Source organism: Rhipicephalus microplus, chromosome 9 (genome assembly GCF_043290135.1).
Source record: "Rhipicephalus microplus isolate Deutch F79 chromosome 9, USDA_Rmic, whole genome shotgun sequence".
Taxonomy (NCBI): Eukaryota; Metazoa; Arthropoda; class Arachnida; order Ixodida; family Ixodidae; genus Rhipicephalus; species Rhipicephalus microplus.
In genome coordinates this window covers 30,760,842-30,784,151 of record NC_134708.1, presented here as the reverse complement: position 1 = coordinate 30,784,151, position 23,310 = coordinate 30,760,842, and the positions used below count along the sequence as shown (strand labels likewise).

Below are 23,310 nucleotides of genomic sequence, written 5' to 3'. Positions count from 1 at the left end.
ATCAGACCAGCAGTTCCAGAGAGATCACCTGACTAAGCAGCCTCACTGGCCAAAAAAGTCATTCTGAGAAAATTGACTTCGAAAGTTTCAAACATTTATTATGGTCTAAAATGACCCTGCAGAGTAGCTAGATGTGTCCTTAGGCTCTCTTTTTCTTTGCCGCTTTTCCTGCTTCTCATTCATCCGTTTCTGAGCCTTTCTCAGACGCAGAGAGTCTTTCTCTGCAGCTCGTTGAATGGTTAGGTGGCCAGGTGTGAGTCCCACTGATGACGACAACTCTTGGGTGGCCCTGTAGCAGCCGGCATTATACCGCAAAACTGCGTCATGCAGTGCTGTCTCGACAGCAATCAATGATGCATGTTGCTCCTTGGGCATCAAGGACCATAGGACAGAATGGAATGACTCCGATGCATTTTGCGTCTTTGCTCCCAGGCAGCGTTGCAGTAGAGAAGCCTGCGAAAGGCGCTGGTAGACTGGCAGCAGCACTTCTGCAACGTAGCCCGGAAGATTGTATTTGTGCTTTGGAGGTGGCACGCCATTACCCTTGCAGGCATTATGACGGCACCACGAGTCTGCACCTTCCGGGCATAAGTCATGGTGAGGATCCTCGTCAGTTGAGGTGACGTGATAATATGACGCCATCACTGCACGCTGCATTGCGGCCACATTGTTTGAATTGTTCCGCAGTGCCCAGCCATAATAGTCTGTGAGTTTATCAATAAGGGCTTTTGTCAATCTGCCCTTCCCTCCCAGAGCCTGTTCGCTTTTCTGCACAAGATTACGTAGGGCTGTGCCCATCCTCTTCCGGACATGGTTCAAGCATTCTTCTTTCACAATAGGGACTAGCCCATAAACATTGTCTTGTTGAAGGGCAGAGAATGTGGCGCTGTCCCCATCAGATACAATGGTTGTATACCGGAGGTTATGCTTGGACAGTGAACGTGAGAACAGAGTTACAGCTGCTTCAACCTCCATCCTCCCAGACTTGGCATCAGTGTTTTTTTGGCACACATGGTGCTTCAACCAGCTTGCATAGCCCTCGTCTTCAGGCTTCGGTCCTACCTGGCAGCCGAGACACTGATTCGATAAAACTACAGCATCCAAGATGAGGCCTGTGTGATACTCGATGATTGCACCAACTCCAATGTGAGATGTATGTCCGCGCTTACCGTATTTACTCGATTCTACCGCGCCCTCGATTGTAACGCGCACCCGATTTCCACCGCGAAAAAAAAAAAAAAAAACGTAAGACATCAATTGCAACGCGCACCCATTTTTCTCGCCGGCCCGAACGATCACACCACTCGAAAAAACTACTCCTTTCGGGAGCGTATTCTATTTAAATATGAGGTACGGGCGAAGCTTGTGCCCATCTGACGTGTAACAGAGCTTTCCGTCACGGTAGTTTTACCGTGGACCGATGTCAGCACGCGAACTTGCTTCGCGCCCTTCTTCTCGACGGTTGTGGTGCCAGGCATGTCGAAGTAAAGAGGCGCCTGATGGGCATTCCCGATTTGCCCAAGCAGGTAGCCGTTGTTGCGCCGCAAGTTTAGGACGAACCTCTGAAAACTGTGAAGCTTTTCATCGTACTCCTCCGCAAAACTTTTCGCATATGCATGTTCCCCTTCGGAGGGAAAAGCCTTTCCTCTAAATAAAGTTAGTTAGCCAGCACCTGCTCGCTTTAAACTGGCTCTGCATTAGACCTTTTTCCAAGACTAATTGCATAGCCCGCACTTGGAGCAGTTCTGTCGTCACGGGCCGCTGTGCCGCTCGCTGCTCAAGCACATACTTGCCGAGCAGCTCTTTAATTTGCGGAAACTGACCCTGCTGTGGTCCACTGAAGCCTTTGCGTGAAGCTTTGCTGTCGAGAATCTTCTGCTTTTGTTTCCGCCGGTCCCGCACGCACGTTTCGGGAACTCCGAACGACCCCGATGCGGCCCGATTTCCGTCCGTTTCTGCACACGCCATAACTTTTCTTTTAAAAGCGGCATCGTGGTGCTATCGAGTTTTTGGAGTCGGCCCTTCCACGCCGTCGATGCTAATGCACTACTAGATGACGAACTCCTCAGCACACGTACGAAGTGCCGCACAAGGGAAACACATAGGCAGAAATGGCCGACGCGCCATGCCGACGCACGTAGGGGGCGGCCATTTTGGATTTGCCGATGGCAATAGATTGACCGTAATTTTTTTGTTTGTACTCGATTCTAACGCGCATGCAATTTATAAACTCGCTTAACCGGAAAAAAGGTGCGCGTTAGATTCGAGTAATTACGGTATGCCACGTGCCATCATAGTTCACTGTAATGTCCTTGCAGAAAGATGGGTCCATCTCCTTGTACACCTTTTTCACAGCAGAAGCCGATTCTTCATAGAATTTATCCAGGGTCTGTTGCTATGGTTCTCTGAATTGCTTCAGGTGCCTCTGGAAAGTTCTGTGGTGCAGGCCACGGTGGGAAACATTCATAGTTGCCCAAAAGTCGTTGAGGGCTGTCTGTCCCTTCCCTATTTGTTTCATGGCCGTAATGGCTTTTATATTCACGTCGAAGGCCCTTGACTCGTTCTGACGAGCAGAGCTCCACGAACTTGAAACTATTCCACAATGTGGACATACCAGCTCAAGCTTCGTGGCAAGTCCAAGCTGGGTGCCTCCTTGAACTTTCATCCCGTTCGCGAGGCAGCGCGGGCACGGGGTCTTGGACAGCATGTCGCTAAGAGCATCCCCTTGCACGAGGAAATATCTCTCGCCTTCGGTCGTAGCGGTGGCAGCTTCGGGTTCAGGCATCATCGCTTGAAACTTCCTCTCGGTCGCTGGCATAGCGCCAAGCTTTCGTTGCACAGCAGCACGTTCTCTCTCCGCCGTCGCCAACTCCTCGCACGTCCGAAAACGTGTTTGGATGTGCACAGTCGACGACGCGGTCTCACTGTTCGGGGCCGGAATCAATGCGGTTGGCGAGCTCGACACACCAGGCGCACTTGAGCACGAAACACCAGCCTCACTCGTCACGACGGATCCTTGTGCCGATGGTGTAGAAGTCTCGTCGCTAGAAGTGTCGACGCAATCGTCTTGAAAAGATGAAGCGGAAGCATCGGTGCAACTGTCGCCGCGCGTGGGCGTGCAGGTGAGCTTCGCCATGCGTACGAGCTTCAGCTGACGCTTTCTTGAACCGAACGCGTGCCGAGTCTTGAACTTCGAAATGCCCATCGTGACCGTCAGCGCAACAATCCGCGTCCCGTGAACACGGCGGAAGATCGTCTCGTGAGGACGGTAGTGATCGTCTCGTAAAGACGGTAGAAGATCGTCTCGTGAAGACGGTAGAAGATCGTCTCGTGAAGACGGTGAAAGATAGAGGAGCACGTGTGACGACCGATCGGAATGATAGCAAACGGGGCACACAAAGAACGCCGGCATTGCAAGCGCCGGTGCAGACGACGAGCCGGCGCATGCTGGAGAAGCAGCTACGTCATCGCGCGCAGCAGCCAATAGGAGCCGCGCGTTCCCCCATTCCCTCGAGAGGCGCGCGTTTTGTCCAATCGCGGCTTCGCATCCAGGCAGCGGGACATTCGAAAGCTTCCGCGAGCCCCCCAATCGTGAGCGACTCCCGCCTCGGAGCGCCACCGCCACTGCCGCGGGTGGCGAAAAAAAAAAGCGCAAGAATTCACGAGCAAAACAACATCAAGATGACGGCGATCGGCCGAGCGGTTGGGAAATGGCGAGCGCGCGAAGTTGGGGTATTTTTGGCGCTCGCTCGCCGCTTGCCGGCTGCCGCGGCATGTTATAAAATTTATTTGACGTACTTTCGCGATGAATTAGACATTGATATTTACAGTAGAGGCAGTTTATGAGTCATACTGCCCGAGTATGTGGTTTTCAAAAAATCGACTTTTTCGCGATTTTTCGGTTTTCAAAGGGCGCGTCCCCCCTTAAGGCATCACAATCGAATTGAGAACCACTATTTGGGCGCTACACGAGCCGCCCTCGTTTTCATTCAACGATTTGTATCCCTTCCTGTCACGTGCGGCCACTGCAAAGAGTTTCGTTGATTCGGTACCAAACTGCAACTTAGATTCACGCGACCGCTACCGATCGAAGCGCAACCAACACAGATTAGGCCTAGCTTGCCGTTTGGTCGCGGAAAGCTTGTCCTAAACATGAGTATTCGGCGAAAAAAAGATCGCAGTAACAGTGAACCAAGAACTGCGTGCGTGATATGAAATTCGCGTTCGCGGCCAGGAGATCAGCAAAGACGGTTGACAACTCACCAAGCTCAGGTACGATAGCGCATTGGCAGCAAAAGTGAAAGCTCGCATCATAAAACCGTAAAAGGTTTTCAATTTACGGACGAGGAAGCAAACGCGATATTTGTTGCAAGCGCGATAACGACGATGTCTACCCCGACAGAAAGCTGTTAAGCGCATGCCCCGTACGTGCCACCACATGTGCCACCTTGAGCGGCGCGCGGTCGGAGCCCTAGTGACGTAATACGCTGTAGCCGCGTCGGCACCGGTGCAAAGGCTTATCAGAGTTCCGCAGTTTTTTTCTTTCATTTTCTTTTTCTTTCCTCCGCCCTTCGTTCGTTCACTCCTTGTCTCCTCCTCCTCCGTAACGACCTCATCATTCGCTCCCCAACGGCGCACCCAGTGCTACTTGCTACCACGTTTGTCACAAACAATTTCCGGCAACCGCATTTTAACCAGTCTTTCATCTAGGGGGAATGCACAATAAGCGGTATGCATATACATGGGATTCTATGGGAGGGTAAACGGGAGTAGAAAAAGACCGCATTGTAAGCGGTTCTGCACTATAAGTGGTTAATTTATAAGTGGTCTACACTGTATATGTGCCTTCAGCACAAACCTCTCATACTAGTTAAAAAGCATCACGGTTTAACATGCGTGCACTTCATTTAGAACATTTGTTTACTAGCAAAAGCTTTTTCTTCGAAGGCCCGAGGCACTTATTTGTCATTTTTAGACTGTTAGCATTATTAAGCATGCAAATTTTTAAATAGTAGTGGGAAAGCAGCAGACATTTTCTGGTATAGAACTGCAAAAAGCATGAATTAACTGAATGAAGGAGTTTGAATTAAGAGGCTTTTAAATACATTGAAAGAATAGGGGGCCAAACAGAAAATTAAATTTTGTTTGAATGAACCAAAAGTATGAATAATCAGAGTTTCAATTATTGCGAGTCTACTGTATTCTACGGGTGGGTTTCAGTGCTGCCATATTGCGCAGTGTTGCGACTGGCGTCTGAGCTGACGAGGGAGCGGTGCTCTATTGATTTTCAAACAAGCTAGCCGAACGGCCGGCTGCCTATGCCCGCCAGGTATTGGCCCTCCTAGCCGGAGGGTGAGGCGTCCTGTCGCCACGACGCCGTAAGCCGTTCGAGAGACAACAAATGCAGCATCTTCCTTGAAAGAGACTGCGGCCACCGCTGCAAATCGCCCCACTAATTGAGCGAGCAGTTCGGCGGACCCTTTGATGTATGCTGTCATGAGCTTGGGACCCTCGACCAGCGGCACACACACGACGAGGAAGAGCCCCGCTGATGCCACGTTGGAGTGCAGTGATCACGCCTTAAGGGGGGACGTGGCAAGTAAAACTAATTTTTTTATTAATGTACTGTTTGTGATGAAATTTGGTGTGTGTATGTGGATGATTGTGAGGATTCCAAATATGAAAACCGTTTTCAAATACCTCTTGTACTTTTTGAGTTACAAGCATAATTATACTAATTAATGCTCTTCGCACTTAAAGAGATAATTATTGCTAAATGAAATTATTTTTTCATATTATTATGTTCCCAAAGCATCAACTTGTGCAAAGAAGCTATTAGTTGATTTTTCTAGTTCTTGTAACCATAAATAAAATTTCCAAAACATGGATGTTGTTTTGCGCACACATCGCAGTACCGTATTTACTCGATTCTACCGCGCCCTCGATTGTAACGCGCACCCGATTTCCACCACGAAAAAAAAAACGTAAGACATCGATTGCAACGCGCACCCATTTTTCTCGCTGGCCCGCACGATCACACCACTCGAAAAAACGACTCCTTTCGGGAGCGTCTTGCGTTTATATATGAGGTACGGGCGAAGCTTGTGCCCATCTGACGTGTAACAGAGCATTGCCGTCCCTGTTGTTTTACCGTGGACCGATGTCAGCACGCGAACTTGCTTCGCCTCCTTCTTCTCGACGGTTGTGGTGCCAGGCATGTCGAAGTAAAGAGGCGTCTGATTGGCATTCCCGATTTGCCCAAGCAGGTAGCCGTTGTTGCGCCGCAAGTTTAGGATGAACCTCTGAAAACTGTGAAGCTTTTCATCGTACTCCTCCGCAAAAGTTTTCGCATATGCATGTTCCCCTTCGGAAGGGAAAGCCTTTCCTCTTCATAAAGTTAGTTAGCCAGCACCTGCTCGCTTTAAACTGGCTCCGCATTAGACCTTTTTCTAAGACTAATTGCATAGCCCGCACTTGGAGCAGTTCTGTCGTCACGGGCCGCTGTGCCGCTCGCTGCTCAAGCACATACTCGCCGAGCAGCTCTTTAATTTGCGGAAACTGAGCATGCTGTGGTCCACTGAAGCCTTTGCGTGAAGCTTTGCTGTCGACAATCTTCTGCTTTTGTTTCCGCCGGTCCCGCACGGACGGTTCGGGAACTCCGAACGACCGCGATGCGGCTCGATTTCCGTCCGTTTCTGCACACGCGATGACTTTTCTTTTAAAAGCGGCATCGTGGTGCCCTCGGGTTTTTGGAGTCGGCCCTTCCACGCCGTCGATGCTAATGCACTACTAGATGACGAACTCCTCAGCACATGTACGAAGTGCCGCACATGGGAAACACATAGGCAGAAATGGCCGACGCATGTAGGGGGCGGCCATTTGAATTTGCCGATGGCAATAGATTGACCGTAATTTTTTTGTTCGTACTCAATCCTAACGCGCATGCGATTTATGAACTCTCTTAACCCGAAAAAAGGTGCGCGTTAGATTCGAGTAATCACGGTAATTATAAAATGTGTTCTAAAAATTTTAAATGATGAGTAAGAAGAGAGATAAAGCTTTATTGCACTGCTAAAGGCCTCCTGAGCCTAGTGCAAAAAACGGAACGACTCTATCAGTCTTTGTTAAAAAATGACAGATGTTCTAGCGAAGGCACATAGGCGAAAATCAAGAGTTGAGAAAACTGACTTTGAAAGTTCACTCTTGTTTGGAAGTTCACAACATGCCTAAAACACTCAGAATCCTCCTGGGCAGTAATCCTGAGATGCTGTGGCCTTGGCCTCTGTAGAGCGCAACCCAGTTTTGCGCTTCTTTGTCGTGGAACAATGTGTCTTTTGAGCCCTCTTCACCCTTTTGGCATCCTTTTCGGCTGCTCGCCGCAAAGAGCAGTCTCCTGGATTGAAGCCCAGTTGAGCAGTGATCTCTTGCAGCGCACTCTTGCAGCCACCATTGAAACGGCAGACTGCATCTGCAACTGCACTTTCCACACTTCGAAGGGAGGCGAACTGGCTCTTGGACTGGAGTGACCAAATGAGGCTGTTCATACTCTCCACAGCGTTCTGGGTTTTTCCCTGCGCACACCTTTCAAGAAGCTCTTTGTTCGAGAGGCGCTTGTAGATTGGCAGCAGTGCCACTCGCACGTGAGGGGGCAGTTTATGTTTGTGAGGCGGCAGCGGCTCTCCCTTGGCCAATGCCTGATTGTGCGGGCACCAGGAGTCAGTCCCACTTGGGCACAGGTCGTGGTGTGGATCCTGGTCTGTGGATGTTACATGGTAATAAGTGGCCATGATGGCCCTCTCCATGCCAGGAACATCGTTGGGGTGGCTCTTAATGGCCCAGCCATAATAATTCGTCAACTTCTTTATAAGGCCCTGCGTCAGCCGGCCTTTGCCACCCATGCTCAGTCCTCGGCCTTTGGATTTGTGCTCATCAAGAAGGTTGCGCAAGGAAGTGCCCATTCTTTTTTTCACATGGTTCACACACTCCTGTTTCTTAATCAACATGTAGCCATACACCTTGTCTTGCGTGAGGGCAAGGTACGTACGGCTGTCACCGTCGCAGAACACATTGATGTATCGAAGCTTGTACTTGGTAAACGATCTTTCAAACATGATCCTCGCTGCTTCTACTTCCATTTGGCCTGCATTAGCATCGGTGTTCTTTTGGCACTGTGGCTTGTGTTTCTCAAGCCACTCCTCATAGTTGTCGTCACCAGGCTTGGGACCAACAGCACAGCCTTGGCAGTAGTTGGACAGGACACAGTGGTCCAAGACCAAGCCTGTGTACAGCTCGATTACACAGCCCACGCCAATATGACTTCTGTGCCCCCTCGTCATCCACGTGCCGTCGTAAATGACGTCAATGTTGCCTGGCACTCCTCCTAGGTCCTTGTAAATGTCATGCACCTTCTGTGCACTTTCTGCTTCAATGCGGGTGGCAGCTGATGTGGTGGCAGGGTGGCTGTACTTCCTTTGCAGTCTCTGGTAGGACTTGTGGTGCAGTGCTCGATGCGAAATGTCCATCGCAGAAAAAATGTCATTTATGGCAGATTGTTTTCTGCCAACTGACTGCACAGCCCTCAAAGCACGCACGTTTACCTCAAAGGGGTTCGTTTTTTGTTGCCCGGAGCACCTCGGGGACGACCACGCACTGGTTCACTATGCCACAATTGTCACAAAAAAGTTCCATCCTCGCCGCGAGTCCAAGGCAGTGCGTAGTCTCGAGGCGTATCGACCCTTCGTCGCACTTGTTGCACTTTACTGACGAAAGCAGACCGTTCAGCATCTTCTTATTTACAATGAAGAATGTGGAGTCCTTACCGCCGTCATTTTCGTCGCAGCCTTCGTTCAGAAGCTCGAGCTTCCGCTTTGAAGCGGATTTCGATGCTACGGCATCCAAAACATCCCGCCTTGTCTGCGCCCGCTGCGCGATTTCTTCACTGCTCGGAATCTGGGCCGAAACTCGCGATAGAATGTTCGACGCGCGCACGCCCGGAGTTGCAACGGCTGCCGACGCGGTGCCACCGCAATCGGGTTCGCGAGAGCGTCCATCACGGTCGACGGCATCCGGCGGTCTGACATACGACGATGTGGCACCTTCCACACTCTCGGGCTCACAACAATCAGCGAAGGGTCTGAGTAGAGGCTCCGTGACGCTTGAAGAGCATGCTCCGTCCGGAACTGCGACTGGGACGGCAGCCGCAGTCGTCTGCCCTTTGTTCCAAGCTTTCCGACGCTTGCCGTACTTGTGGACGCTCCGGAACTTTTTTTGCGACAACATAGCACCGCAGTATGAGCAAGCACTCAGAAGAGACCACCGATGTAAACAAAGCTTGGTAAAAAAAGCACGCGAACTATCACAAAAACAGCCAACTGGCAAAAAACGAAGCGCACGCCGGATGATTCTCGACTCGGCGGCCGCAGATGCGCTCGCGCTTCCAAGGTTGCCAAGGTGCGCGGCGCAGCTTTGACCAGTAAGAGGTCGCGCCTGCTACCACGTGACCCGCGCAGCCAATTGCCGTTCTTCGTTTTCGTTTTTTTACTTGCTCCTCGCGCTTTTATTTTCACTCGGCGAAATACGAGACCGCGACCATCGGGAAGCCGGCTTTCTCCTCTTTCCAAAGCTACCAAAATGGCGGCCCACGGTCAACAACTTGGCGCGTTTGTGCGGCGTGAACAACACCGTTTCAGGGGCTTTTTTTTCGCACTTTTCGGCGACTAGCCTCGGCAAAAACACTATTTGCGGGATTTGTAGCGCACGTTTCGCTGTAATATTTTAGAACAAGGAAGTTGAAGGTCTGAAGATTACGAAAAAAAATAAATCAGAAAATCGCATATTTTGACCAAAATCGGCACTTTACTTGCCGCGCCCCCCCTTAATATTGGACGTTCACGTGGGCCGCCCATGCTCTTCACCCTCGCCGGCTGTGTGTGATCTGTGATTAAACAGTACTCTCTGCACGCATTCCCTGATCTAAGGATCTGGGGAGAGGATACCCTTTATAATCGGCCACCCGGCTCATTCGAAAGAGAGCCATGTAGAGAGCTCGCCATGTATATAATGTAAATAAACGCTCTCTAATAAGTCAACTTTCTCCTGCCTCGACATCTTCATCCCGGACCTCCGGTGCCTGCAAACCCTGGTCCTAAACAGCGCTTAACCTTTGTGGTTTGCATCGTGAACAACTAAACGAACAGTGTAACGGCAGATGCAAACGCATGAGAACCATTTTGGCTTGGTGCTTGCGATGTTTCACGGCCTTATTATATTAATTCACGCTGCGATTTACAAAAGCAAGAAAACATCGCCTCAAGAGCCCGATATGGCGCCGCTGCCATGTCTTAGGTACAATAGTCTATAGCTAATGATTTATTATGTCATTGAGCGCATTTAGCCGCACCACCTGAATAACAGAAATGCTGAACATACCATCCAAGAGCTGTGAGTGACGAGATTCGTCCTCCGGCGCCGAGAGGTCCTCCTTTTTAGGACTTCTCCGGCGCTTGCTGGGACGCACCACCTTCTTGAGCGCCAACATCCGGTACATCTCATAGCCCATCAGCAGGACACCGCCTTTCTTGTGCCAGTCCACTGCAACAGGCCGAGCGCCATGAGGATGTTCGTTCATGCGATGATAAATGAAAATTACAGTACAAGCATGCAAGCTAGAACCAAAGAATTGGTACTAGGTTTGTACAATGTTTACTTAGCAATAAATAAGAAGTCATAAGCCACTGCTTTCCCTGTGATGAAATTAGTACCAAGCACCAAATAACTACAAAATTGATACTAAGGCGAGAACATGTTTCTATGCAGTGGATACTTGGAGCGAATAAGAAAGTCAATTGCCACAACTTTCTCCCTCGTGAAAGTGGCACCAAGCAGTGGCTGATAAAATTAGTACCAAGTGCAAAGCACAGACTTAGTACCCAGGTGGCACCAAGTACCAACTACAAAATGGTGACCAATCATTTCCGATGGAGGCGGAAATGTTGTAGGCCCGTGTGCTCAGATTTGGGTGCACGTTAAAGAACCCCAGGTGGTCAAAATTTCCGGAGCCCTCCACTACGGCGTCTCTCATAATCATATGGTGGTTTTGGGACGTTAAACCCCACAGATCAAAATGGTGACCAATTAAAAGTTTGGTGCTGAGGTGGTACATTTCTATGCACAGTACTTACTAGGCAGTGAATAAGCGAGTTGCTAGCTACTGCTTTTTCTCGTAAAAGTGGTCATCCTCATCATCATGTCTGATTACACCTATTACAGGGCAAAGGCCTCTTCCATGCTCCGCTAGTCAACCCAATCCTGCGCTTGCGGAAAGTGGTACAACATGAGTGAAAGTGGTACAACATGAAAGTGGTACTAAGCATCAATAGAAGAATTGGTACCAATTTCCAAGCACAAACGCATTATCCAGGTATGACACCAAGCACCAACAACAAAAATGGTACCGAGTACCCGCTACAAACTAGGCACCCGAGCATCATCATGAGTGAACTACCAAGTTGGTGGTACCAAATTTGGTTCCAGATACCAGTCCGTTCCCACTCTCTCCCTGTTTCATATTGGTGATACCGTACCAGGCAGGTTAATGCATAACAAACCTGAATGATAGCTCGCTTGTCGTCCAAAAAAAAACTTTGTGGAGAATATTTTGCCTTAAGGGGAGACGTGGGTCCTCAAATGAAGTTTGTTAATTTTGGAGGGAATTAAATGATATTTAACAGTGTTGTTCAGTTTTTTCTGCTGATTTCAAATATGTAACTATATTTTGTATAGCTGCATTAGAACAAAAGATACAAAGATTTTAATACAGAAATTAGGTCGATTTCTTACGAGGCTTTTCAAAAACTTCGCTTGGTGAAAATCAAAAACTAAGTATATGACGAGAATGCCAGAGAGTTCCTCTAACCGGTGATGCTAATTTTATTGTTCTCAGCCCAATTATAATGCAAGAAAAACATATGTATAGTTGATTGCTAAATTTGCGCTAATTTTCATTTATAATCGGTGGCAACTAGAATTTAACACACAACTTTAGAAATAAATGAATAGCATCACCGGCTAGATCCATTCAGCATGAACATTTCGATATCAAACTTTTTGCTTGTACTCAGGAAAAACATGCGAAAATGTTCCGTAAGGACGTGTGCGATGGTCAAAAAAACAAAGCTGAGAAAAATGGATCTGAAATTTCGGTTCACCATAACTTTTATTAGCTTAGAAATCTGGCAATATAAATTGCATCACCATGTAGCCCTGTTCTTTAGCATCAAGTTCATGGTAAATATGTGGTCACTGTGCAGAAATAACACTGAGATATTTTATGTAACATCAGGCACAGTCATTGAAAGTGATGCAAGAAAGCCAGCACCACCCACTTCACTTGTGGTTCCTAGTTGAACAGAAGGCACACAAAAGATCTCCCTGTGCAAATAAAGCAGTTCAATGTTCATGGTGACAACAAAATATGCCTTTTGCACAGTTATGGCAGCAAGGAAACAAATCTAGATCAAATCCCAGTGGTGGCATCCACATTTAGATGGGGAGAAAAGCAAAAAAGTTGTGTTGTACTTGTGCTACAGTGCATCCCAGCTGGTCAAAAAGAGTAGAATCATCATGGTTTTGGCACACAAAATTCCAGAATTCAAAATAACAAAAAAAAATTCTTTGCACACAGCACCAGTGGCGTAGCCGGGGGGGGGTGGGCACACCGGGCCCGTCCCCCCCCCGGAATTTTTTTTTTGCCATGGCATACACAGCACAAAATGACACTCGACCACATCTGCCTGCCCCCCCTTCCCCGCCCTCCCCCCCGCCCGAAAAAAATTTCTGCCTACGCCCCTGCACAGCACTGGTCACACCTAGACCTATAGTAGCCCAGGGCTGTAGGCAGAGTCTGCTGCTGGCTTGTGCCTTTTTGCAAGCCTGCTTGTCGCAGCATTCCTGCTTGTGTGGTCCTTGTTGGACATGCGAATTCGTCGACGATCCTTTTCGAGGCTTCGGCGCACTGCATGGCTACCAGCACTGTAGCCCAGTTTCTCTGCTATGACAGTGTTACTTTTCGTCACACCTTGATTGAATCGGCTGATGGCTTCGGCCACTGCCCTCTGGACACTGTGAAGCGAGGCATGCTTAGTCTTTGGTGCTTGCTCCCAAATAACAGAATGCAGGCACTCGCTAGCATTCTGAGTCATGCCATCGTTGCACCGCTCCAAGAGGGTTTCTTCACTCAGCCGCTTGAAGATTGGCTCCAAAGCTTCACACACGAAGCTGGGCAAGCTGTTTTTGTGTGGTGGGAGTTCCTCGTTCTTTGCCACAGCACGATTATAAAAGCACCAAGATTCTAGCCCTTCGGGGCAAAGATCGTGCTTCGGGGCGTCGTCAGTCGACGACATGTGGAGCAGGGTTGCCTCAACTGCCCTCTTCATTCCTGGCACGTCATTCTTATGACTCCTCAAAGCCCAGCCGTAGTAATTCATAATTTTCTTGATTCTCTCCTGGGTGAGCCGTCCCTTTCCTCCAAGTGGCTCACCTTGGGCCTTCTTCTTGTCAACCAGCGCACGCAAGGCTGCTCCCATACGCTTGTGTACGTGATTCACACAATCTTTCTTTTCTACCTTGATGAAGCCGTACACAGCCTGCTCGGTCAAGGCATGGAAAGTCCTGCTGTCACCGTCAGAAAGCATCGTGGTGTAATGCAGCTTGTACTTTTCTAGAGATCTCTGGAACATAATGAGTGCAGCTTGCACCTCCATTTGCCCGGCTTTACAATCAATGTTTTTCTGGCAGTCTGGCACATGTGTTGTGTGCCAAGCTGTGTAGCCTTGCTCACTGGGTTTTGGACCTAGTGAGCAGCCCAAGCAAAAGTTGGACAAGACAATGTGGTCCACAACAAGCCCGGTGTACATTTCAATGATGCACCCGACCGCAATGTGTGAACTGTGGCCACGCGTCAGCCAAGTTCCATCGAAGATCACGTCGATGTTGCCTGGTGGGTTGCCAAAGTCCCTGTAGAGTTCCTTGATTTGAACCACACTTGCGGCCTCACAGTCTGTTGCAGCACTGGTGCATGCCTGAACCATCATGTTCATGTGGCCCTGGAAAGTTTTGTGGTGTAAGCCGCGATGAGAAATGTTCATTACAGCAAAGAAATCGGAGAGGGCTGTTGCTCCCTTGCCGATGCTCTGAATGGCCTTCATCGCTCTGACGTTCACTTCGAACGGCGTTATCCTGGCGTCACCGGCGACTCTCGGGGAAGAAAATCGCTCTAAGCGCATCTCACAAGTGGAGCACTCCACCACAAGCTTGACACAAAGCCCATAATCTTTGGTGGGGTCCTTCGAAAGTGCCACAGTTTTCTTGCCGCACCCGGGACACAGCATAAGTCCAAGAATCTCTTGCACCACGGTCAAAGCCATTACTGCAAATTCAGTTCCGCTGTCGTTGACGTCCTCTTTCATTTCGACACCCAGAAGCTCGAACTTTCGCTCTGTTGCAGACTTCGATGCCAGGCGCGTTTTTATGTTACCGGCGGTCGCTGTGCGCTCCCTGCTTTCTTCAGGTGTGAAGAAAGTGGTGTTTATACGATCTGCGGCAACACGCGAAGTTGAGGCAGACGAAGCGTCGACGCCTGATGTGTTGGGTTGCAGCTCGGAACTCGATCCGGCAGAGCCTCCAGGCAGAGCAGCAACCGGCAACTCGGGCAGCATGACAGGCCTCGCCGCCTTCCGTCGCGCATTCCAGGGCCGCTTTCGAGTCTTGCCGAACGCCTCACGCGTCGTAACCTTCAGACGACGATCTCCTTTAGCCATTCGGGCAGGGAAGGTGACACCTCACCACACGCTGTCGAGCGAGCGGCCGAACAAGCGTAAACAGCGGCGCGATAAAACCACAGAGATATACAAACACAGCGAAACGCGAGAGAGGCACCCGGCGACGGCTCCGAGGCAGAGCGCGCGAAAAACAACCCGCTCGCTGCTAGACCAATAGGAGCGAAGCGCGCGGGGGGTGTGCGCGCTTTGGCCAATCAGCGGCGCGAACGCGTCCTCCAGGAATGACGCGATAGCGTCAGTTCCAGCCCACCGACGCCATTTTGAAAGGGCGCAAAATGCGCACAAAGAAAACAGCTTTCAAACAAATCTAAGATGGCGGCTCCCGGCCACCGCGTTCGCACGTGGCGACGGCGCGAATTTCGAACATTTTGGGCCGATTTTTTCCAATTTCACGTCCACCTTGGGTCACATAAGCGCACTTTTTTATTATTTCCCAATAAAATTGAACTTTTAGACTTCGCGGAGGGATTCTTGAATGTTTAAACATCGCGAAAATGCACTTTTCCAAAAATCGACTTTTTTGCTATTTTTTGCCGTTTTAAGACCCGCGTCTCCCCTTAAGCATATGACGGCAAATCTGTCACGCATGCGCCAATATAAAATGACCACGAACACAACGTAAGGAAGTACCTCTGAAGACTCAAAAAGTTAATAAAGGAGCATGTTGTGGTCATAACGTGAGGCAATGCCCTAAGTAGTTAGTCACGAGCATTGGCTCTCATACTTACAGATCAACTCGGCCCTGGCTGGGGTGGAGCGGTATATGTCGTTGAGGAGGTAGACGTGGTACGAGCGGGGCCTCACTTGGCCCGAATCCACAAGGTTCTGCGGAATAGCCTCGGGCGCCGGCACCCACTTGTCGAATTCCGCGAGCCAGTTCTGCATCACAGAGCAACGCATCTCGCATTGACACAGCTTTCATGGAACCAGCAAGCGGTAAAAGCAAAGTCATTTCTCCGATTTCGCTATTAGGACAGCTAACTGCCACTTTTTTGTAATGTTTCTGGTTGTAGTCTAACAAAAAATACTGCACCTACGCTCCCACTAAATTCAACACCATCACCAGGTTTCCTTTGCAGTGCAAGATATTCTTGGTTGCCCATTAGGGTTGACAGGTTCTATTCTCGACTCAGTGAAGAAAATAACTGGAAGTAACAGGCACTGAAATACCGTATAAACGCGTGTAAGGGCCGCACTTTTTTTTTCAGGAAGTGAGGGCTAATTTTCAGGTTGCGGCCCATACACGGAACTTTTTTTGTGGTGAACTAAAAACAACGTACCAGTTAGTGAACGAAGAGCGTTTATTGCAGTGTGCCGCGTGTGCGCTTAATCGTCGTCACTCAACGAGTCCTCTAACTCGGAGTCGGAGATAGTGTGTTGCGGAGCACCATCATTCCACAAACAGTCATCTTCGGTGCCATCCAGGCTGTTGGATATCCCAGTGACCTTAAAACTTCGGGACACAATGTCCGTGGACACCGAGCTCCACGCCGACAATATCCAACCGAGAACAGTAGCAAGCGGTGCCCTCTTCAGCCGTCCGGTCGGCGTGTGCTCATGGTTGCCGGTTGCCATCCATTCCGTGTAGAGTCTTCGGAATTCAACTTTGAATGGTCGATTCACGCTCGCATCCAATGGTTGCAACATTCCTGTGAGGCCGCCTGGAATCACGGCTATGTCTGTGCCGACACGGCGCAGCTGCTCCTTCAGCTTATCGGTAAGGTGGCCGCGGAAACTATCCAATACTAAAAGTGAATGTTTGGCCAACAAAGCTCCCGGTCTGTTCTGCCAAACACTTTTCACCCAGTCTAGCACCAAATCATCGTTCATCCATCCCTTCTCTTGGGCTCTAACTATGATGCCCTTGGGGAAAACTTCGTTGGGAATTCTTTTCCTTTTCAAAACAACGTACGGGGGTAGCTTCCGCCCGTCCGCGGTCACACAAAGCATCACGGTGCAGCGTTGGCGCTCAGCACCGGTGGTCCGCACGGCGACACTCTTCTTGCCTTTTACTTCGACTGTATAGTTCTCGGGAGAGTCAAACCACACAGGAGTTTGATCAGCGTTCGCTATTTGCGACAACAAATAACTGTGCTGATGGCGCAGGCCAATGACATGCTTGTGAAAACTAAGCACCTTGTCGGTATAGTCTTCTGGCAGCCGCTGGCACAGCGTGGTCCTTCGCCGAAAAGAGAGTCCCTTTCTTTTCATAAACCTTCGCACCCAGCCAGCACTAGCCTTGAAATCCCCGGCCGGTACATTTTTCGCACGTGCCAAGGCTAGTGCCTTCATGCGCAGCATGTCTGTAGTGAGCGCAAAACCATCGTTCCGCACCTCAGTCACATAGCGGAGCAACTCCTCTTCCAAATCGGGATACTTGCACTGTTTTCCTCGGAAAGCGCGCTTTTTGATATTGGTGTTCTGCAAGGCTTTCTTCTGGGCGCACCAACGTCGGACACACTTCTCGTCAACGTCGAATTTTCTGTCGAGGGCCCGTTTCCCGTGCTCGAGGGCAAACTCGATCACCTTCAACTTATAGCCAGCTGTATAGCTATTCAGCTGCTTGCCCATCGTGCGAAAACGTAAACGTCCCGCAGAAAACTAGCTGGAGTCCCAGAGTCATTCAAGGGTGCGCAAAACTCGAGCACATGGCAGGCTGAACAGCACAATGACCAAACAACACACAAATACCAAAGTTGGTGATGCTAATGCCGATATGGATAGCGCGTTTGTATAGAAGTGTCAGAAGTTAAATATAAAATCCTGCTTTAACCTTTAGTTGGCGGGTGTATGAACACTACTGAAAAAATTAAAATTTTTTAGCCAACTTCATGAACATATTAGCATGAAGAAAACCAACAAATTATTCTAATGATGTACTATATGGTGATGATGAGAATTGCGTTCCGTAACGCCATCCTAACGCCATCTACTGACAACGCCTAGTAGCTCACACACGCGCGCGCATTTTGAATACGCATGGGTCAAGGAAAGTGCGGATGCGACCCTTACACACAACTTTTTTTTTTTTTGAATATGTGCTTCTTAAAAACGGGATGCGGCCCTTACACGGGTGCGGCCCTTACACGCGTGTATACGGTATGTTCCCTGTGAGTCCACAACCATGAAAAACGTTTGAATGTAAGCATCATGCCATAATTCAGAGCTGCTCGCATTTACCAGTAGTGGCACCACCGCTACCTTATATTCCCTCCATTTGAAAATAAAATGTTGGAATACAAAAGTTCGACAGCTAGCCAAAGATACAAGATTCTGAGAAGTGAAACACACGCACAAATCTTTCTCAGCAAGTGTTTAAGCTTGGCAATGTTCAAGTGTTCAAGCTTGGCAATGTTCAAGTGTTCCAGATCAGATTCAGGAATAGCTAATCTCTTGCTCCACAACTCACAATCTAACGACTCTGGCTCATCATCAGCACACACACAAAAAAAAAAAACGAATCCAAATAAAATGCCATAAGAAAACAAACAGAAGAAGCAGAAAAGTGACAGTCCCTTTAGGTAACGTTAAGAAGAGCAGAGGTCAGAGCCTATGCTTTCACTAGAGACTAATGAATGGCTCGCCCCCTAATTACCTGGATTGTGTTGATGGGGGTGATGCAAAGGACCTTGCGTGCAGCCGTGTGCCGCAGCAGGACGTCCACGAAGGAGATCACCTGAATGGTCTTGCCCAGGCCCATGCTGTGAGCCAGGATGCAGCCAAAGCCGCTCGACGTGTTGAAGCGGCTCACGCTTTCCACCACGTTGTCGAACAGGAACCGAATGCCACCGATCTGTTTTGCGCCATATGGGACATGATGGTGCGAAAAGGACATGGCTGAGCCCCACGTATTGTAATCATAAAAAAAAAATATTCTGGGGCTTTGCGAATCTGAGCCAGAATACGATTACAAGGTGCACTTTAATGGGCAACTCTGTTAATTGACTGTGAGATTGGGCGTGTTGATACGAAATGATTATGAGAGCTAACCGGTGCTACCGACAAAAAATCGTGCTAACAACACATACTTATGATAGCTAATAAAGAAAAGACTACTTGCTAATGAATAGAATACTAATTAATACCATGCAAACAACCTGGTTTGGCCAGAAACTACTTGTTAGTCCAGCCTTGCATTACTAGTGCAAGGCTTTTTTATATCAAGTTTTTTGCAGCATATTTTGCAAGTCCTTTTTTTTTCATTATTGAGAGTCTATATATTTTTCAACTCAATGTTGGATTTGTCACAAATGTTGTCAGAAATTGTTGGAAGCTCAGCCCTCTGTGTCCTCTCTTCTGTCCCTTCCAGTTGATCGCACTGATTTGCGCTCATATTCCAGATTATTTTCATCCCTCGGTGTTGCTGACCACACACCTCAGCATAACTACATGGGTCTTTCATACTTTGCCCCACATAAACACGCACATGATGCACATTATGTGCCTATGCAATTGATAAAAACACCTAAAAGGGCAACAAAAAAAAAAAGAAACAAAGATTGAGAAAACAGTTGTAGGAACAGTGTGCTTCATCTCGCTGGTGCACTTTACTGATGAATTTACCAAATTGCTAAAGTTTCACAATCCAAAACTGAAATTTTCGTGACATATACCATAGTGGAGGGCTCCAGAACATATTATGCAACGTGTAGTCACATCACATGGTACGCGGGCCTCCAGCATTTATCGAAATGCAGCCACCGCAGCCGGGATTCAATCTCATGCTGTTGGACTTGAACCATCAGACTTCATTATAACGAAGCTGCACTTTACACAAAAATAAGTTAGTTATACCCAAAGGAGGAGGATTGAAAGAGGAAGGACAGGGAGGTTGTTATACCCAAAAATTTGCAGTAAGGGTATATTTCTAACACTACATCTATTGCGAGGCTATTCTTAATTTACTTAGTTCAATGGGTGATATATATTCAAGTTAATCCCTCAATATATCGACATAAGAGCAAGCAAACATATTTGACGAGATTAATTAAACAAATTAAACACACAAACAACATACCTGATGAGGCTTGACAATGGGCGCCAACTGCGGCGCTAAGAAGACGTCAGAGTCTTCAGGCGGATGCCCTACATTGACCAGGACCCGACCCATAGAATCTGGTTGGTTGACCGCATCATTGATGTGAGCCCCATCGTTCAGATCGTCGCCCTTTTCGTCATCGGCGTCGTCTCCGTCACTCACCACCATCACGACGTCATCGTCCTCCTCCTCGGGGATCTTGGCTTCATCGGATGACGAGATGTCTATCACGTCTCCACCTGGAGTTAGAACAGAGTCATTCCAATGCTCTGTCGTGCATGGTGAAGGTCAGTACATTTAAATTCATAACAGTACTGTGTTACCAAAATAAATGTGACAATAGTGACGTGCGACTCTACCGGACGTAAGACGATACTGATGTGCAACGATAGCAATGTGATTCTATGCCTAACTACAATTGCAAACAAGTTTTCCTTTTTGCTCGCTGAGTGCTCTTGCCAGAACAAAATATTTCAAAAGGCAACACTTTGCGCCTTTGTTGCAGTTAAGTATTTATACCAGCAGTCAAATAGTCATGCTCAAAGTTGCCTCAATCACAGCTGCATTCACCCAATTCAGCTTTGCACCAGCATCCCAGCCACACATGTTTAATTGATTCATTGATATGCGGGGTTTAACGTCCCAAAACCAGCATATGATTATCAGAGACGCCATAGTGGAGGACTCCCGAAATTTCAACCCCCTGGGGTTCTTTAATGTGCACCCAAATCTAAGCACACGGGCCTACAGCATTTCCGCCTCCATCGGAAATGCAGCCGGCGCAGTTGAGATTCGATGCCGCGACCTGCGGGTCAGCAGCCGAGTACCTTAGCCACTAGACCACCGCGGCAGGGCAGCCACACGTTTATACTTCTGTAACGAGATAATGATAAAAAAAAGCTGTCTATTCATTTATAGCCATTCAGTTACAGAACCACAATTGTCCCGCTCTGAGCTCTAGTGCCAAAAGACTTCCCTGTTGTTACAGTTGTCTAAGACAAGTGGCAATACATTACCATTAATTTCGCACCCACGTAATGGGATGGAAGAGCCTATTAACATTTCAACGGTCTAAAATATAGCCAAGAATCTCATTGTGCGAATGACCCTTACACAAGAACAGAGAGAAAGAAATTCGTGCGTAACTTTCTAGCAAAGGCATGAATCGTTCAACTTCCCACATATTAAAAATATCTGAACCATATGTAACGCAAGAGCCTACGATTTTAATAACAATGTTGACACATTACACACAGGCGGCCGTCGTGTCCCGCTGCAGCAAACTCCACACTCATACACACCCATTACCACTATTGTCACGGGATGTGCATAGCGAAGGAAACGGCAATATGAGTGAGAGCCACATTTCACATCAAGCCACATCAAACAAACGTAACTCAGCTATTACGGCACCATTTCTAAAGATTTCAATGGACATGTATTTCTTGAACTCATATAACATTGCAATATCACAGCTATATTTGTACTTATGGGTGGCTTAGGAGCCCTTCTAGAAAGTGCTGAAATGTTTATGCCCTCTCTCTAGACCACGTGTAACTGGCTGCAAGCAAAAGCCCCCAAAACTGTGAGGCAGTACATTCACCTGTTCTCCGTGGTACAACAGTTGGCAACACTTCATCCTCGGACTCCGACGAGCTGTCATCACTGCTACTGCTGCTGCTTTCCAGGGCGATCGGGGCTATCGCAGAGGGTGGGGCGGGGCCCGTCGCTATGCCCTGGCTCTGGAGCGCTCGGAGCCGAGCCTCCTGGAGACGCTTCATGCGCTCCTGCTCCTCCTTCTGGGCGTTCAGTGTCACCTCGTCCAGGTCCGACTCATTTTTGATGTCACTGCATGCGCGAGACAAGGTCAGTCAATCATCCACCACAGCCCTGATGCAATGGCAGGTCCATATACAGTTGAACCCCTTTATAAGAGACATGCTCAGGGGAGCGATTCTTGTCTCTTATATTATTTCGTGTCTCTAATACGCAGGGTATCACATACGCATTTTCTGATCAACCACTATCTTAATGTACGTCCACTGGTGTCTCTCGCACCAATTTGTCTATTACATCAGTGCCTCTTATAAAAGGGTTCGACTGTATGCATCAAAAAGAAATTAACAGTAATAATGTCAAATAGACAAAAATAAACAAAGCCCTTTGGCACGTCTCTTTATATCACACTGTTCCGTGTCATCACTGAGGCGACTGCTTTGGCATCTTGAGACATGAACGAAACTAAAAGCACATGGGATGAGAACAGAGAAGCGAGACCGCTCGTGCGTCTCAAATCCTTTTTCTGTCCTCGTCGTACTCACTTTTAGTTTTTACTGGATCGTCAACGCTGTCAAACCTTCCTTAGAAGATGCACCAACCTGAACTAGCTGTTTTACTTCAGCGCCACATTTGCTCCCTTGAGCAATTAAAGAAACCCAAAGTTTATTTGGGACACATTCTCAAAATCACATTTATAATACTAAGGAAGTAAGTACACCAAAAACTTTAAGCCAAGATAACTTGTAGACATTGAGAAGACCGCATTCTTCACTCCTGACGGTCTTTATCACTTCAAAGTTATGCCCTTCGGTCTCTGTAACGCGCCGGCCACGTTCGAAAGAATGATGGACTCATTGCTCCAAGGGTTTAAATGGTCCACCTGCTTATGTTATTTAGACGACGTTATTGTTTTCTCGCCCACATTCGACTCCCATCTCGATCGTTTATCGGCGATTCTTGAAGTTTTTTGTCGAGCCGGACTTCAATTGAACTCTTCGAAATGCCACTTCGCTCATCGTCAAATAACCGCACTTGGCCACCTTGTCGATGCCACAGGAGTTCGCCCGGATCCCGAGAAAATTCGCGCAGTCACGGACTTTCCTGTTCCGAAGTCAACAAAGGACGTTCGCAGCTTTGTGGGCTTGTGCTCCTATTTTCAACGCTTTGTTAAAAACTTCGCGATCATTGCACGCCCACTTACAAACTTCCTAAAGAAGGACACCCCGTTTTTCTGGGGCGCTGATCAAGCCTCATCTTTTTCCCAGCTCACGACCCTCCTTACAACACCGCCAATTTTAGCTCATTTCGATCCATCCGCTTCAACCGAGGTTCGCACTGAACTAGTGGGCACGGCATAGAAGCAATGCTATTGCAACACCAACGCGGGCATACAAAATGACATTCGGTAGCGAAGGCATTCAGTTCCCGAATGACATTTTTTTCGCCGGCGCTGCTACACGTCCAAAGCGAATGACATTTAACTTGATGTCGATCGCAGCACCTTCCTCGTGAGCATCGGGTGAGTAGCAATAAAAAAATAAACGAGCGTTTACAAGCTTCATACACATCCGATAATAATTAAAGGTATAAATAAGCATATTACGCTGCCGTTCGATTTCGTTCGTTACTTTGTTTCAAGACATTGCAACCGACCGT

General features: G+C 48.3%; 1 protein-coding gene and 1 pseudogene across 2 annotated transcripts in view; both read right to left on the bottom strand.

The window, feature by feature from the left end:
* The window catches only part of LOC119163666 (helicase ARIP4), an 82,513-nt gene that overhangs the window by 49,278 nt on the left and 9,925 nt on the right, over window positions 1–23,310 (bottom strand). For both annotated transcript variants that reach the window (XM_037415719.2, XM_037415718.2), the window contains exons 4-8: window positions 21,479–21,723; window positions 19,855–20,114; window positions 18,433–18,630; window positions 15,566–15,716; window positions 10,429–10,590 (exon numbers count right to left, since the gene is read on the bottom strand). In XM_037415719.2, coding sequence (XP_037271616.2) covers window positions 10,429–10,590; window positions 15,566–15,716; window positions 18,433–18,630; window positions 19,855–20,114; window positions 21,479–21,723 — 1,016 coding nt within the window. The remainder of the gene's footprint in view (window positions 1–10,428; window positions 10,591–15,565; window positions 15,717–18,432; window positions 18,631–19,854; window positions 20,115–21,478; window positions 21,724–23,310) is intronic.
* Window positions 78–3,924, bottom strand: LOC142772069 (uncharacterized; annotated as a pseudogene).